The sequence below is a fragment of the Nilaparvata lugens genome, chromosome 1 (assembly GCF_014356525.2).
Source record: "Nilaparvata lugens isolate BPH chromosome 1, ASM1435652v1, whole genome shotgun sequence".
Classification (NCBI taxonomy): domain Eukaryota; kingdom Metazoa; phylum Arthropoda; class Insecta; order Hemiptera; family Delphacidae; genus Nilaparvata; species Nilaparvata lugens.
In genome coordinates, this window is record NC_052504.1 from 12,872,852 (window position 1) to 12,888,732 (window position 15,881).

General features: G+C 35.7%; 1 protein-coding gene across 1 annotated transcript in view; it reads right to left on the reverse strand.

Annotated features, from left to right (window-relative positions):
- LOC111064064 (wolframin) overlaps positions 1 to 14,286 on the reverse strand; it is a 30,721-nt gene extending 16,435 nt beyond the window's left edge. The window contains exons 1-7 of the mRNA XM_039430572.1: positions 13,865 to 14,286; positions 7,347 to 7,451; positions 6,699 to 6,818; positions 5,968 to 6,064; positions 4,720 to 4,847; positions 2,517 to 2,757; positions 579 to 764 (exon numbers count right to left, since the gene is read on the reverse strand). Coding sequence (XP_039286506.1) covers positions 579 to 764; positions 2,517 to 2,757; positions 4,720 to 4,847; positions 5,968 to 6,064; positions 6,699 to 6,818; positions 7,347 to 7,451; positions 13,865 to 13,922 — 935 coding nt within the window. The 5' untranslated portion in view covers positions 13,923 to 14,286. The remainder of the gene's footprint in view (positions 1 to 578; positions 765 to 2,516; positions 2,758 to 4,719; positions 4,848 to 5,967; positions 6,065 to 6,698; positions 6,819 to 7,346; positions 7,452 to 13,864) is intronic.
- Between the last annotated feature and the right edge of the window lie 1,595 nt (positions 14,287 to 15,881).

The following is a 15,881-nucleotide window of genomic DNA, read 5'->3' on the forward strand; positions in this document are numbered from 1 at the left end:
ATAATAAATATCCCTTTTAAATTCCAAAATGACGTTTTTTGCATATTTCTCCTATTATCCAAAAAAAATTAAAATTTATCATCTTCTAACTGGTTTTATTTGATTTCCCAATTAATTTCACGTAAGAATTAATAATTATTTTTGCACTCACTTTAGGTCGCCATAAAATAATAAGATTAAAAATTTGGAGAAAAATGTGCAATCCTCCGCCATGATTTTCTTGGTGATAATGCATTTTGAAAACTAAGTTTACCGGAACGTTTTTCTTCATTTTGATGTAAAAACCACTCATGAAGTTTGTCGGTCTATTTCAGGAACTTCTTGTATAGTAGGGATTAACACATCCATAATCCACTAAGAAAACTTAATTAAACAGGCATTCAATAAATTGGTTTAAAAATAAAAAACCGGAAAAGACCAGATTCACTCAATAAACATAGTTGTCAAGGGATCTCTAGTGAATTTTTTTTGAAAGGTGCAAACAAATGTTCAGATTTTTCAATTTTCTTGGATCATAGATTGATCATTTTCAATGTGATTACTTGAACTTATCGAACGAATAAAACTTTGTGACTCACCTTCGAAACAGATGGAAGTCTTGCTTTCTTGACAGTGCTTGGCAAGTGGTGACAACCATAACAATAAGAGATCCAAAATAAATAGCAGTTGGTAACATTGATATCAGTCCATCAAGGCCGAAAAATAGGAAGAGAGAAACCATTATTGCAGCCTGAATATTAGCCATCACAATCGGCCAGATATGTCTGGAAAATAATAGAGAATGCAATTTTTTCACCAAAGTTTTATAGCGTATTGCTCAGAGTATTATGAATACTAATACTAATGAATATTACTAATACTAATATTGATGAATCATAAAACTTCAAGGTAAATACAACTCACAATTGGTAGATATTGAGACTAATCTTGTGTAACAGTAGAGTATGTTCTAATGTTAGATATTACTAGCACTTTGTTCTACTGGTATATATCGTTCACAATATTGGTAGATGTTGAGACTAATCTTATGCAACAGTGGAATTTTTCCACAAAAAAGGTAACAAATGTATAAGTTGCTATAGACAAAACAGATAGGCTAGAGACATTTGACTAATCCTTTGTAATCAAAGGTAATCAATCCTTTGTAATGATCCTTGAAAATGAAAGGATTAAATATTTTTGAGCATTTCTGGGAGATAAGTTCCACAAAAATATCATCATTTTCCTGGCAGAGTGATCATATTTTCAGAATTACCGACTAACAAAAATGTAAAAATGATCAAGTTATATCACCTGAAGAATATATCCTTTCCATAAAGGAAAATCAAGTTATATCACCTGGAAAATATATCCTTTCCATAAAGGAAAATCAAGTTATATCACCTGGAAAATATATCCTTTCCATAAAGGACAATCAAATAACATCAATAAATCAAAAATAACGGGAACAGTTCCGTATCTGGTGTACTTATTAAAGATATTGAAAATATAAAATGTAGCACCATTAAACGATAATAACTGTATACTGTATTTTGAATAACAAAATATTGCCATTCATAATGAAAAAACCTACCGTCCCCAATCTACCCTTTTACCTTTAAAACATTATTAAACAGAACATTTTAGGTTCTGAACAGATGTCTATTTTGATGTAGCGATAATTTCAATATCGATAATAAGGAAATACACCAAAAATTAATTCTATGAAACCATTACTATGCTAAAACCCCTATTTTTAACCCAAGACCAAAAACTAATTCAACAATACCATAGGCTGATTACCAGTAAGGCTCAACTCACACTTACGCGACTCAAGTCGAGAAGAGACTGCGACTCTAGTTGCCACTCATTGCAGAATGTGTTTTCAAATGGTGACATTCAGACCAGTGGACTCTAGTCTCCGCGATCTCGACTGTGAGACTGAGTCGAGCGTCGACTCGAGTAGCATAGTACCGTACATTTTTAAGGAAAGTGAGGTTATGTTTTATGAAAGTGTTTATGAACAGTTTCATGAGTTTATGTTTTATGACCATTGGTTACGGTTTATGTTTTTTAGATAACACAATATATTCATAATAATTATTATAAAATTTGTTACATGCGCAGAATGACTAATTGGATTTCATATTTTTAATAATGTGAGATTAGAAATGGAGTAGCATGGAACTGAATTAGTGACAATGAGCAAGAAAGTCGTAAGGTCGAGAGACTGGAGTATCCTCGACTGGAGTCGTACGATTTGAGTTGAGGTAGTGTGAGTTGAACCTAACAGTACCAGTACTACTGATTACCAGTACCATAGGTACTTCAATAGTCGTGAAGTGTAAACATAACCTATTTTTAGACAATTTCTATCTAAATTTGGGAAAGGAACAGTTTTGGGCTTTAAGCCTGTTGTTCCTTTCCCAATCATTCATAGTTGAGAATGATATTGTAACCTATGTATCAATGTATAGGCTGATTAGCTATTGCTGAATTCTAAATATATATTTATTGCTAGACTAATAGTTACTTACCTATAACTGTGTCGACCAATGGTGTTAATTATTTGGTGACAGGAAGAATGGATAGCGGAGAAGGGAAGGAGAATGACTGAGCAGAGGAAGTTGTGCCTAAGTTCTGATTGGCTGTCCAAGGAGAGGCTGCGCTGCACCAGAGGCAACTCTCCACGCGAATATGTGCTCGCAGCTGACACCAGCATGTCTTCAGTCAGCTTCTCTCCACCATTATTACACCTCTCTTTCCAGTCTGCTGATACTGCAAAACAGAATATTTTGAATTATTTGATTGGAGTTGAATAGTAGAGAAAATATCTACAATATGAGATACACTTCCTGGATATCATTAGAATAGAGCAAATTATTATGCAATAGAGTTGGGTTACACTTCGCCTTCAGTAAAATGTAGAGGTGATCAATAGACGTGACAACAATCAGATGTAAGTTGCCACGATAATGATTAATACCTTATTACTATATTTAATTTTTACAATCCAATGTAGTATATAACAGTATGGCAGTATGCGTCTACTACAACACATCTACGACCACACATACGTTTTTCTAATACTTATTAGCGAATTCTGAACTCAATTCATTTTGGAAGTTCAGCAATAACAATTTTAAACACAAAAGTTTTATAAGGGTTTTGTGCTCTGGATAATAAATAATTATTACAAAAGAGACTATTTTCAAATAATTTAGACAAAATCATTTACCACCTTCATTTTCCTCTATTTCGAGAAGTTTCTTGAAGAGACAAGTATTTCTTTCTTCATCACATAATGCTTGTCCTAAAATGCATTCAAACGCATTAATTCAAACTTGAATTTATCAAACACTGAAAGTTTGACGAAAACGAATCAAGTTATTATTGCTTAATCAAATCATCAATCTACGAATGAGACTGACAATTGGTTTTTATTCTGAGTTATAAATTGAATAGTTGAATGATTAATCGTTGTTAATTATATAATTACTGAAAAATAATTATTTCGAATATCCAAGGAAAGCTATATAAATAGAACTAAGGACTTCTGCTACTACAAATACTGATCGAAGAACTAAATAGCAGATTGAAATTTGAAGAATGAACCTGTCCAAAAACTGCGCCCAGACCGGGAATCAAACCAGGTACCTCTCCCTTGCCGGCGAGCGGCTTTACTACTTCGCCAATAAGGAACTCTATGAACAGCTTCATTGAATTATAAAAAGTAAATACCAAATAGAAGACTGCTTATGTACTGCAAATAATAACCAATTTTTTCTAGTCAGTTTTTGCACTGAGCAATTTTCTTAATAAATGTTTACTTAACATTCGATGGAAAGGCATGATGAGAAATGACACACGCTAGTAGATGAATAAGCAATCAAAATAAAAATTGAGCGATTTTAATTTGTTGATGAATCATTGATCAAAAAATTATTTCATGTACATTCTAATACATTCAGTACCATGGATTTTATTTCATCTAATTCTTGTTAAAGGTGTCTGCCCATTGCACCGTATCATACTAGGACCGCTATAGGAACGGCACATGCAACAAAGAATAGTTCACGTGTATTATTGCCTGGCAATAATACAAGACCGTTCCGTAACCGTACCGTATAGGAATGTGCCATGACCGATCACCGTACAATTTGTCGGAGAGAACATTTTGCTAGCTATGTTCCGCTCCGTTCCGTTTACGTACCGTTCAACAACTGGTTTAAAGCCGCGTATGTAGAGCGTTGTAGACCCGGTTGTAACTAGTATAGCGTATACGCGTATGTGCCATGTGTAGCAGAAGTGGAAGTGGTATGCACGGTCATCTTACGCGTTGTATACCCGTTTACAACGTGTATGAAACGTTGTCGATACGTAGCAGTTGGCATTGGCATGCATGTTACGTGCCGGTCACGTTCCTTTACCGGTCCTAGTATGATAACGGTGCAGTGGGCAGACACCTTAATACTCTTAGTCGAGAGTCACATAACACAACTCTTGAGAAAAAGTTAATGCAAAAGTTTTATTTTATTTACTGATTAATGAAATCCAATTTCGTTGATACAAGTTCATTTAGTTTCCAGAATTAGATGATATTTCAACTTGAGAGTCATGTGACTGTTAACTTTTTGAAAATACTCGCAATGTTGGATATATGTCAAAATATAATTGGAATTAGAATATTTCTAGGGTTGAGTTTCGTTGCTAGACAGATGGATAACGTTCATTACTTACCGGAAGCTTTGGTTTTGCTGTCTTGTTGAGGTGACTCGTTGCTTGTACTCGTAGACGGTTTCGCTTCGAGGTGCTTCATGCGGTCTTGTAACTGATCACTGCTTATGAAATCTTCTCCCGATGATAATCTGATAATGGAAAGAAACAACATTATTGATAATTTTATTCAAATATACTACCTACTTAATAATTGCATGGATTCAATCTACCTAGAATTATGAGGTGAAAAAGTGATTACGCAAATATTGTCAAATCCGACTGAGTCATTGTCAATATTGTAGAACCGTTCCATAATTGAATAAAATATACATCAAGACACATAGACACATAGGTCGCTACAAGACAACATATTTGTGTTTTTATTCAATTATTGTCAAATACACAAAAATAAGTTTATTTAAAACTAGACTCGATTTTCAACGCTATACTTGTCATCATCATCAGTGGAAACTATTGAAACTCGAGTCTGGTTTTAAATAAACTTATTTTTGTGGATTTGATAATATTTGCGTAATCACTTTTTCACCTCATCATGGAGAAGTTCCATAACATTTATGAAGAGTGTAAATTTTACTTAGAATTAATTTGAAATTGAATTCAGATGTGAGAGAATTTGAGGAATCAATGAAATTAATATGATTGGAATCGTGAAAAACGAAAATTGAGCAATGAATTGATAGAATAGCCTGATTTGGATTGTCACAATAAACTCTGAGAACTTCGAATGTGGCTCACTGGTGCACTCAAAGTAGAGTGCAACCGTGAGTCTTACAATAATCTATAAATCAATACTGTTGACAAGTTAAAAAGTTGATATTGAAGTTGATACATGCAAAATACTAGCTAATACTTTTGTTAATAGTGGAAAATCACTAAGTTTAGAAAATACTAATTTGAGGAAGAAGTTGGAGACCGGCCAACTTTACTAGCCAAAGGAAAGGAAAGGGAATTGATGAAAATGTCTGAAGTGTTTTGCAGCAAATAGTTGGAGAGTTGGAAAGTCAACTAGTACACTCATCCACTAGTAGTTAGTGAGGTATAATTGCAATAAATAAATGAATAATCAATCAATTATTCATTCGTGAATATTTATTTGTTCCAACTTCTCAAGTTTGTTAGTCATGTTTTTGAAGGATTCTCTAGCCCAAACATCACTCATCCATCATCCTTCGGGTGGAGGTCAAGTTTGTCGATTAAAATGTCAGGAAATTACTGTTTCGAAAGACGAGTATTCAAGGAAATCCTTACCTAGCGAATACTTCTTTTGCAGCTCGCCTAGCAAGTTTTTCTTCTCGAGACATGGCAAGGCAGGCTTTTACATCCAGAAAATTATGCTCAGTCATACCTGTTGACAAATAAGAAGATAGTAAATTTACATAAACCAATCAAACATTTCCAGATATGAATAGATACTAAAAATAAATCGACAAAGTGTAGTCTATGACGTTTAAAACCAAGCCACACGAAGCGTTTTTCAGACGAGTCGGCATGGCAGGGCAGCTCTCCGATTGGTTGATTGGGTTGGCGTTCGGGAATCATGTGATAATCAACCAATGGAGAACTTCCTGCCCTGCCGACTCATATGAAAACCGCCTCGTATGGCTTGGCCCCAACCTTCATTGTCAGCCAAAGAGTTATGTAAATGAATTCAAACTTTAATTGCAAGCGATCTCTCACTTGAATTGCAACTGAAACCTTGAGATTTAGTCTAGATTGGCAGGTTACAATTGATAGATTATTTTCTGGGCGACCTGTTTCTACAAGCCCTTCACAATCAATCAACGATTTCATTAGTTTTATGACAAAATGTTAATAATAAGTAACAGACAACCCTACATCATTTTTTTCTACACGTGGGGTTTCCCCAGAAAATTGCCGGTTCAATAACCACTAGCTATCATTCTATTCTTTCTATTCCCTAGACACTAGAGTCAAATCATGTTGGAGAAAAATTTATACATTTTTCAAATCGAACATACCTTGGCCTGTCTCGAGACAGTGTCGAAGAATGGTAGTCGCCTCTTGATGGCCTTGTTCAGACGCTTTCATCAACCAGTAAACTCCTAATCTGGCGTTTTCTTCCGCGTCTGCATCCTGATCTAAATTCACAACATCAATCGACATTATAATGATGAATGTAAATTGAACATATATAATAACGATACATATTAGTGGCTCATTCACTGCATTCTCCGTACTAATATCCTATGAAGGAATTTGACGAGGCTTCAACGTACAAGCAAAACGTACAAACAGTACGTTTATTGAATAAAGCAGTATATATCAAGTTTTATTGAATCATGTTTACGAACACAGATTTCATTAGTTCTATGACAAAATTTTAATAAGTAATAACATACACATTTGTAAATAAAGAGAAACTATTTGAATCACATTAAGGAAAAAACTAAAGCTGAATTCTATAATATTTTTCAAATGTATATAATCCATTGGCATAATATTGCACAGTTTTGGAAAATTTACATTCTTCGATTATTCAGTTTATCAAGAGATATTTGACATCTTGTGTGACCGAACTGCCCATGTCCATCTGTCTAAAAATAGACAGACGCAATAAAATGTGTTTTTTGATAATATCTTTTTATGTTGATTAATTTGACAGTTACCTGTAGTCTGATGGAGCAGTTCCTTAGCCAGTACAACTTGCGCGTCTGGACAGTCATCCTCAGCTACTTCACTGCAGAAACTCTTCAAAGGTCCTTTCATGCCATCTATAATGTAGAAAAAGTTTAAGAAACAGCTTTAATAAATCTATATCTAAGAAGTGCATTTTCAAGAAATTAAATATTGTTTATAAATCAAAATAAGTTATATTTCACTTCATTTGAAGAACTTATCAAGTAAAAAGGTTCCAGGTTACCTTAGTTGACAATAGTATTCGAATTAGACAACAAATAGTTTTTGATCATATATGATACAAGATTGAAATATTTCACTTTATCTTTGAGTTCAATTTACCACCATTCATTTTGGGGTAAAGTATCAATAAGTGGCCCACCTACTTGGAGTCAAGATTTGGTTGCAACCTATTCATGATGATATTTTGACGACAAAACTAGAAAAATTGGCTGTCGATCATTCATGGATACATGATTATTTTTTCAAAATCTTTTAATGTAATTAATTTGTATGATGGGCTCAACACACCTCAAGATCATTCTACGCATTTACAGTAATATTGGCTCCAAGTGATCCTGAATGACACAAAAGACGTGCCGATTAGGTATTTTTACTTCTACTTTACTTAATTTTTTACTCACTTGGATAGGTGACCCCAAAGGTTATTTTTAGTGATTTTGTCATCAGAATAGCATACTGAATTGATTGCAACCGGAAATTTGTCTGCAGGGAAGTGAGCAACTAAACAAAACGGTGTTGGGTAAAATCATTGAAATGTCCATGTTAAGGCAGCTGACTGTGTATCTAGAAAGGAGCAACCTTATGGGGAATATGCAGCATGGTTTTAGGAAAGGCAGATCTACCACCTCTGCAGTGCTTTCATTGGTTGAAAGAATTCATGTGGCTTTCAAGGAGCGCAAATCGGTTGACCTTGTGTTGTGTGACCTGACCAAAGACTTCGACTGTCACACAGCATCCTGCTGGACAAGCTGCATAGTTATGGCATCGGGGACAGTGCATGGAGCATGGTGGCAGACTATCTGAACGACGGGAGGCAGGTTGTGTCAGTAGGGGTAAAGTGAGAGTACTGCCCCAAAGCTGCCCCCAAATCTGCCCCAAATCTGATTCTTGGTTCTAACCTTGCCCAATCCAATGTAATCGATCTAACCTAACCTAGCCATACCCCTAATCTCACAATAAACCTCAAATGAAGATTTCCCACTTTTTTGAAAAAAAAAACTAGATCCAGCTTTTTTTTATTTCTTGAATAACTAAGAAACCGTTAATTTTACAAAAAATCTACAAGAGTACCTTATTCCAGTAAATCTAATAACAAATCCATTGACACCCCATTTGTCAAGATTGAACAAGAAATAAGGATCTCATGGGAAAACTGGATCCAGCTTTTTTCAATTTCTTTAATAACTAAGAAACCATTAATTTTACAAAAAATTTACAAGAATAACTTTTTCCAGTAAATCTAATAACGAATCCATTTGTCAAGATTGAACAGAAAATATGGAAAAAGTAGATCCAATTTCTTGAATAGCTAAGAATAATTTTTTTCAGTAAATCCATTATTTGTCAAGGGATCCTAACTCTGAAACTGAGCAACAAGCATTTTTATGTTGAGACCCTTTCTTAAGCAAACCTTAGCACTAAACCCCCCCCCCACAAGGGGGGTTGGGGGGGGCTTGACCCTCTGCCTTTAACCTGAACTACTTGAAAACTCACCTCAGGTTGTATTGAGAAGAAAAAAATATATAATAAAAATGTATAAGAAAGAAGTCAAGTCGGATATATTACTTGTTGATCAGAGTGTACATCTTGATGAGAGTATTACCAAATATGAGTATATCACTCACACACCATATATTCAACAGACATTTAATTACAATGATGAAATTCGAATTAGTTTAAAACAAGAAGATATTTATACACTTCCAAGTAGAAGTTTTCTCATAATTGAAGGCGAAATCAAAGTGAAAGATAAGAATGATGTTGAAACCAAGGACTTTTCACTTATCAATAATGGAGTTGCATACCTATTGATGAAATCAGATATGAATTGGGAGGGGTTGAAGTTGATCGCACACGTAATGTAGGATTGACAACAACCATGAAAAACTATCTACGTCAATCAAAACTCAATGAAAAAATTATGGAGAATGCAGGATGGAAGTTGACTGGATGGAAAAGTTTAGATAAATTCTGCTTTTGCATTCCTCTGGATATGTGGTTAGGTGTAATGGAAGACTATAGAAAAGTTCTATTAAATGTTCGTCAGGAATTGTTCTATTAAGATCATCATCAGACTTAAATTGTATTGAATCAGAGACAGCAAAATCGGTGAAAATTGATATTACAAAACTACAATGGAAAGTACCCTATATACATGCTTCTGACACTGTTCGTCTTGATCTGCTGAGTTTAACACATAGTGATATACCAATTACCATTCCATTCAGATCATGGGAATTGCATGAATTTCCACAATTACCTGAAACTACCAATCTTCAATGGACAGTTAAGACAACTTCAAACATATTGAAACCTAGATTCATTATTCTTGGATTTCAAAAGAATAGGAAAAATGTTATAACTGCTAACAGGTCACATTTCGATTTCTGTAATCTGAACAATGTTAATCTCTATTTAAATGCTCAATCATTTCCCTATGAAAATATTGTTGGTAATAAACATTTATTGTATCACATGTTCTCTGAATTCCAAAATGAATACTATCCTTATAACAGCAGTACATCAATTGAGTATAAAACATTTGATGAATATGCACCATTGGTTGTTATAGACTGTAGTAAGCAGAATGAACTATTGAAATCTGGTGCAATAGACATAAAGTTGACATTGGAAACAACAAATAATTTCTCAGAAAAAACCAGTGCCTACTGTTTAATCCTCTATGATAATGAGTTTGAATATACACCACTGAGTGGAACAGTAAAAAGAGTATTATAAATCTTCTATAAAATAACAAAGAACAAGACAATATTCAAATCAAAAGTATTATCTACATATGTATCAATATTTTACCTTCAGTATCATCCCATTGATTTTAGAATTGTTCTTGTCTTGATCTCAACCATTTTCTTCAAATTTAATTTTAAAGCATTTTATATTATTATTCAATTTATCAGCTTCTTTCAAAGCAAAATACTGACTGTGATGATATAGTGCTATCCATATGAGCTTAGATTTTTCATTAAAGTTGAATAATGTTCTTGGTCTGGGTAACCAAACCTACATTTTTTTCTGGGTGTACTCACCTACATCTACAATTTTTTTCTGGGTGTACTCACCTAAACCTAAGATTTTTCACCTATATTTATTACATTTTTTTCATACCATTCTTTAAAAGAGATTCCAGAGGAAAGTGAGAATTGTTAGATTAAGTTTGGATCAGTCATATTATACTTCCATTCTTTTTCATTATTGAGATTGATGTTTGGTATGAAAGTTGCAGCTAATGGTATACATTGTAAAAAATGGAAAAAATTCTGAATCAAGTTTTGATATCAACATTAATATCTCTATTATTATCTTTATTATACAAATATCGACCAAATTTATCAACACTCATGATCTATTTTTATTATATATTTTTTTCTTCTCAATACAACCTGAGGTGAATTTCAAGTAGTTCAGGTTAAAGGCAGAGGGTCAAGCCCCCCAACCCCCCCCCTTGTGGGGGGGGGGGTTTAGTGCTAAGGTTTGCTTAAGAAAGGGTCTCAACATAAAATGCTTGTTGCTCAGTTTCAGAGTTAGGATCCCTTGACAAATAATGGATTTACTGAAAAAAATTATTCTTAGTTATTCAAGAAATTGGATCTACTTTTTCCATATTTTCTGTTCAATCTTGACAAATGGATTCGTTATTAGATTTACTGGAAAAAGTTATTCTTGTAAATTTTTTGTAAAATTAATGGTTTCTTAGTTATAAAGAATTGAAAAAAGCTGGATCTAGTTTTCCCATGAGATCCTTATTTTTTGTTCAATCTTGACAAATGGGGTGTCAATGGATTCGTTATTAGATTTACTGGAAAAAGTTATTCTTGTAGATTTTTTGTAAAATTAACGGTTTCTTAGTTATTCAAGAAATAAAAAAAAGCTGGATCTAGTTTTCCCATGAGATCCTTATTTCTGTTCAATCTTGACAAATGGGGTGTCAATGGATTCGTTATTAGATTTACTGGAAAAGTTACTCTTGTAGATTTTTTGTAAAATTAACGGTTTCTTAGTTATTCAAGAAATAAAAAAAAGCTGGATCTAGTTTTTTTTTCCAAAAAAGTGGGAAATCTTCATTTGAGGTTTATTGTGAGATTAGGGGTATGGCTAGGTTAGGTTAGATCAAATTACATTGGATTGGGCAAGGTTAGAACCAAGAATCAGATTTGGGGCAGATTTGGGGGCAGCTTTGGGGCAGTACTCTCACTTTACCCCTACTTGTGTCGGCAATGGGTGCCACTTCAGATGAAAGGAGAGTAACACATGGAGTTCATCAAGGATCTGTGCTTGGTCCGCTGTTATTTCTCATACTCATCAACGATCTCCACCTACAGAACTCTAGTCTGCTGTTTGCTGATGATACTACCTTAGTTGGTAAGGGCAGTGGACCCCTGGAAGCTAGACGCTGTGCACAGGAGCTGTTTTCCGAGGCTAAAGAGTGGTTTGCTGCAAACAAACTCAAGTTGAACAAGGCCAAAACACAGGAGATGCTTTGTACTCTTGGCACCCTCGCTCCAAGGGACGAAGCAGTCACTTTGCTTGGCTTTGGAATCGATGCCAAATTAAGTTGGGAGCCGCATATTGACCAGGTATGCAGGAGACTGTCTAGAGTAATCTACCTGTTCAGAAAGCTGAGAAGCCTCCTGAGTCTCAAGAGACTTCTAATGATGTATCATGCGGTGTTTGGCAGTCATGTGCAGTATGGAGTTCTTGTCTGGGGCCATTCTCCGCATGCCAATGACAACCTGCTTCTTCAAAAGAAGGCACTGCGTGTCACCTACAGTGACTTCGCTGCCCATTGTCGACCCATCTTCAGACGCTTGGAAGTGCACAGCGTCTTCGGGCTGTACAATCTGGCCTCCCTTACTGCAGTGGAGATAAACAGGGCTAACATGATGAGTAGGTGTCAGGTGCATTCATACGGAAGGCTACAGTTGGAGATTCCACGCTGTAGGTTGTCAAGTGAAGGACTCTTTCCCAGTGTTGGCTCTCAAAATGTTCAACCTGCTGCCGGGCTCGGTGAGGGATCTTCCTATTGGTATTGTCAAGGTTGGAGGCTGTCAAGGTGTCTGATTGAAAGAAGCTATTACAGTATCAGTGATTTCCTTGGGGATAGCTTTGAGGGACTGTGATGCCACGCCATCTTTATTCTCAAGTTTAAAGTTTTTTTTGACGCGATCTATCCGGGAACAACTGGCTAACGATCAAGACTTTGGATATTTGGGAACTAAAGCGGGTCATTTACTATCCGATTTCTTGTGCAATATTCAATATTGGATTCGATGTCGATCCGTGAATGTTGCGAATCTTGCCGGACGAGTTGGAAAAGTTGGGTTAAAAGTCACCTAACTTATCGAACCTTGCAAGGTAAGTCGCCTGTAGTGAGGTACAAGTTATAATGACGGTGGAGAAAGATAGAAGTACAGCATTGCATATTCTCTTTCTTGCCACTGCCTTCTATAGAGAATAGATGCATTGTTAAAAACTGAAAACGTTGCGAAGCGAGAAAAGGATAGTGCTACCTGCTTTGTCGAATGACAGTGGATAGTGAATGACCCGCTTAAAGAAGCAATTTGGGCTATCTTCAATTTATTCGGATATTTACAGAGTGCGTAAAAAATAAAAATGATCACGAGCGCAAAAGTGTGGATGACTACTAGGTAAGCCAGCACTTGCGTTCGCTCCAATTTTGAGAAAACAAGACTAGGTAGCAAAGGCGAGTGATTCCCTACCACTGATCTTTCTGGGGCGTTCGTCTTCTACGCTGTAGATTCTAGTCACATTACAGACTGCAGTGTGGATGGCAAGACAAACGCGAACAGCTCGTCTTGACCATTTGGCAAGCGACTTGGCAAGTGTGTGGTCTAGGCATAAAATAAATATAGTCTAAATATCGCTACCTATATTTTGCCGGCCCTTGAGCTTATATTGCACCAAATAGCAAAGATATTAACTTGAGTAGGGTAATTGATAAAAATTAAATAAGATTATTGATAACACAAATAAATTACAATAGCGTGATTGATCTTGGTTCAGTCTACTCATAAAATGTTTCAGAATAGATTTTTTAAAAGAAAATGAAAATAAAAATAATTCTTCCAGTGTGCAGTTTGTTCAGAAAGCGGCACCTGAGTTCAACAATCAACAAGCAAATTACTAGGTTATGATATTTGAAGTCAAGATGAGATTAATTAGTCTTAAAAATAACTTTGATTTTGAATAATTCCAGTCCTTAATGAAAACATTTTATTTCACTTACTGTATAAGGTCCAGTGCTTTCTGCTAGATTTCACTGAAACTGGGAATACTGCAGCCATGTTTCAATCTAAATCAACTATCAAGCACACAATGAATATTTTTTCTATTAAATAACGGGTATCATTTCAATTTAAAATAAGCAAAATCATTCATCAAACAAGAGAATTGATAAGATACTGATGCTTTTCACTTTTAACCTCACTTAAATGTCATCGTATGGTATTATATAAATTTGCAATATTTTTTAATTATGATAGCTCAAAACTAAAGCTGATCCAACCTCAGCATTAGGCTTTTAAGAATATTTTCAGAGAATTAACTATAAATCCTGTAATTTGTACAAAATTCAGGTCAGAACATAGCGAAAACATTCAACTTCCATTTCTTTTAGCAGGTAAGGGGCAAAAACAAAAAAGTAAATTTGGACCGTCACAGTGGGACAACAAAAAACATTGACTATTCCCATTATTTAACAAATGAGACAAAGTAAGACGACATCAAGCTGTTACTGCGACAGACTGGATCACTATCCTAAGTAGGCTAATGCTCCGTTTCGCCAACCTCGTCAAATAATATCCTTAAACCTTATTAAATCATAAAGCTAGAAGCAATTCCCAAATCTTATGAAGCTTTTGTGAACATGGTGAAGTGGATATCCAGAAAACACATTCCAAGAGGATGCCAAGTAAACTACATTGCTGGCCTCGACCATGACTCTCTGGTAGCTCTTAATAACTATGGGAAACTGTTTGATGAGGACCCCTTTTCAGATGAGACTATGAACACCGGTGATCTGCTACTGTCTCTCATAGCAGAATCAAGAAGAGAAAGATGGTGCAACCTACTTGAACAGCTAGATATGAAGAGAAACAGCCGCCGAGCCTGGAAGCTACTGAAGAATATAAGCAACGACCCAACCACAAATAAATCGAACATTGGTGATGTCACAGCGAACTAAATTGCTCATCAGCTCCTCTTGAATGGCAAAACTACAGGAAGAAACATGAGAACAAGGATTGAGCGAGAATAGGAAAGTGAAAACCACTCTTTAGACACCCCATTCACAATGCAAGAGCTGCAAGTGGCTATCAAACAGATGAAAGAGCACAAGGCGGCAGGTGTTGATGACTTGAGAACTGAGCAAATAAAACAGTTTGGACCAACACAAGAACTTGGCTTCTGGACTTCATCAATAACTGCGTCAACACTTTGCAAATTCCAAAGAGTGGAGGAAAGCACGAGTGATAGCACTTGAAGCCTGGGAAAGAGCCAATCAACTGTAAAAACTACAGGCCTGTATCTCTACTTTGCCACCTTTCAAGTGCATGGAGAGGATGGTATTCAACAGGATCTCTGAAAAAATCGACCAGTCCTTGATTCCCGAGCAGGCTGGTTTCAGGCCTGGCAGATCATGCTGTGGGCAAATTCTCAATCTGACACAGCACATAGAGGATGGTTATGAGAGGGGTCAGGTGACAGGAGTTGCATTCATTGATTTAAGTGCAGCTTACGACACCATCAATCATAGAAAGCTGACCCATAAGCTGTATAACCTCACCAAAGATTACAAGCTGACAAGGTTTATTGAATGCACTCTGTAGAATAGAAGATTCTATGTAACGCTGCAGGGAAAGAATAGCCGGTGGAGACAACAGAAAAACGGTTTGGCACAGGGAAGTGTTCTGGCGCCCCTATTATATAACATCTACACAAATGACCAACCAAACAGTCCCAAGGTCAAACGATTCATTTATGCTGACGACACAGCAGTGGCTGTACAAGCAAAAACCTTTGACAAGGTGGAGGAAGAGCTTAGCCAGTACCTTGAAAATCTTGGTGTGTACTACAAACTTAATAACCTCAAGCCCAATCCATCTAAGACTCAGGTGTGCGCTTTCCATCTCAGAAATAAAGAGGCCAAAAGAAAACTTAGAGTAAACTGGATGCAACAAGAACTTGAGCATTGTGAGTGGCCTAAGTACCTTGGTGTCAAGCTGGATCGAACGCTGTCATACAGA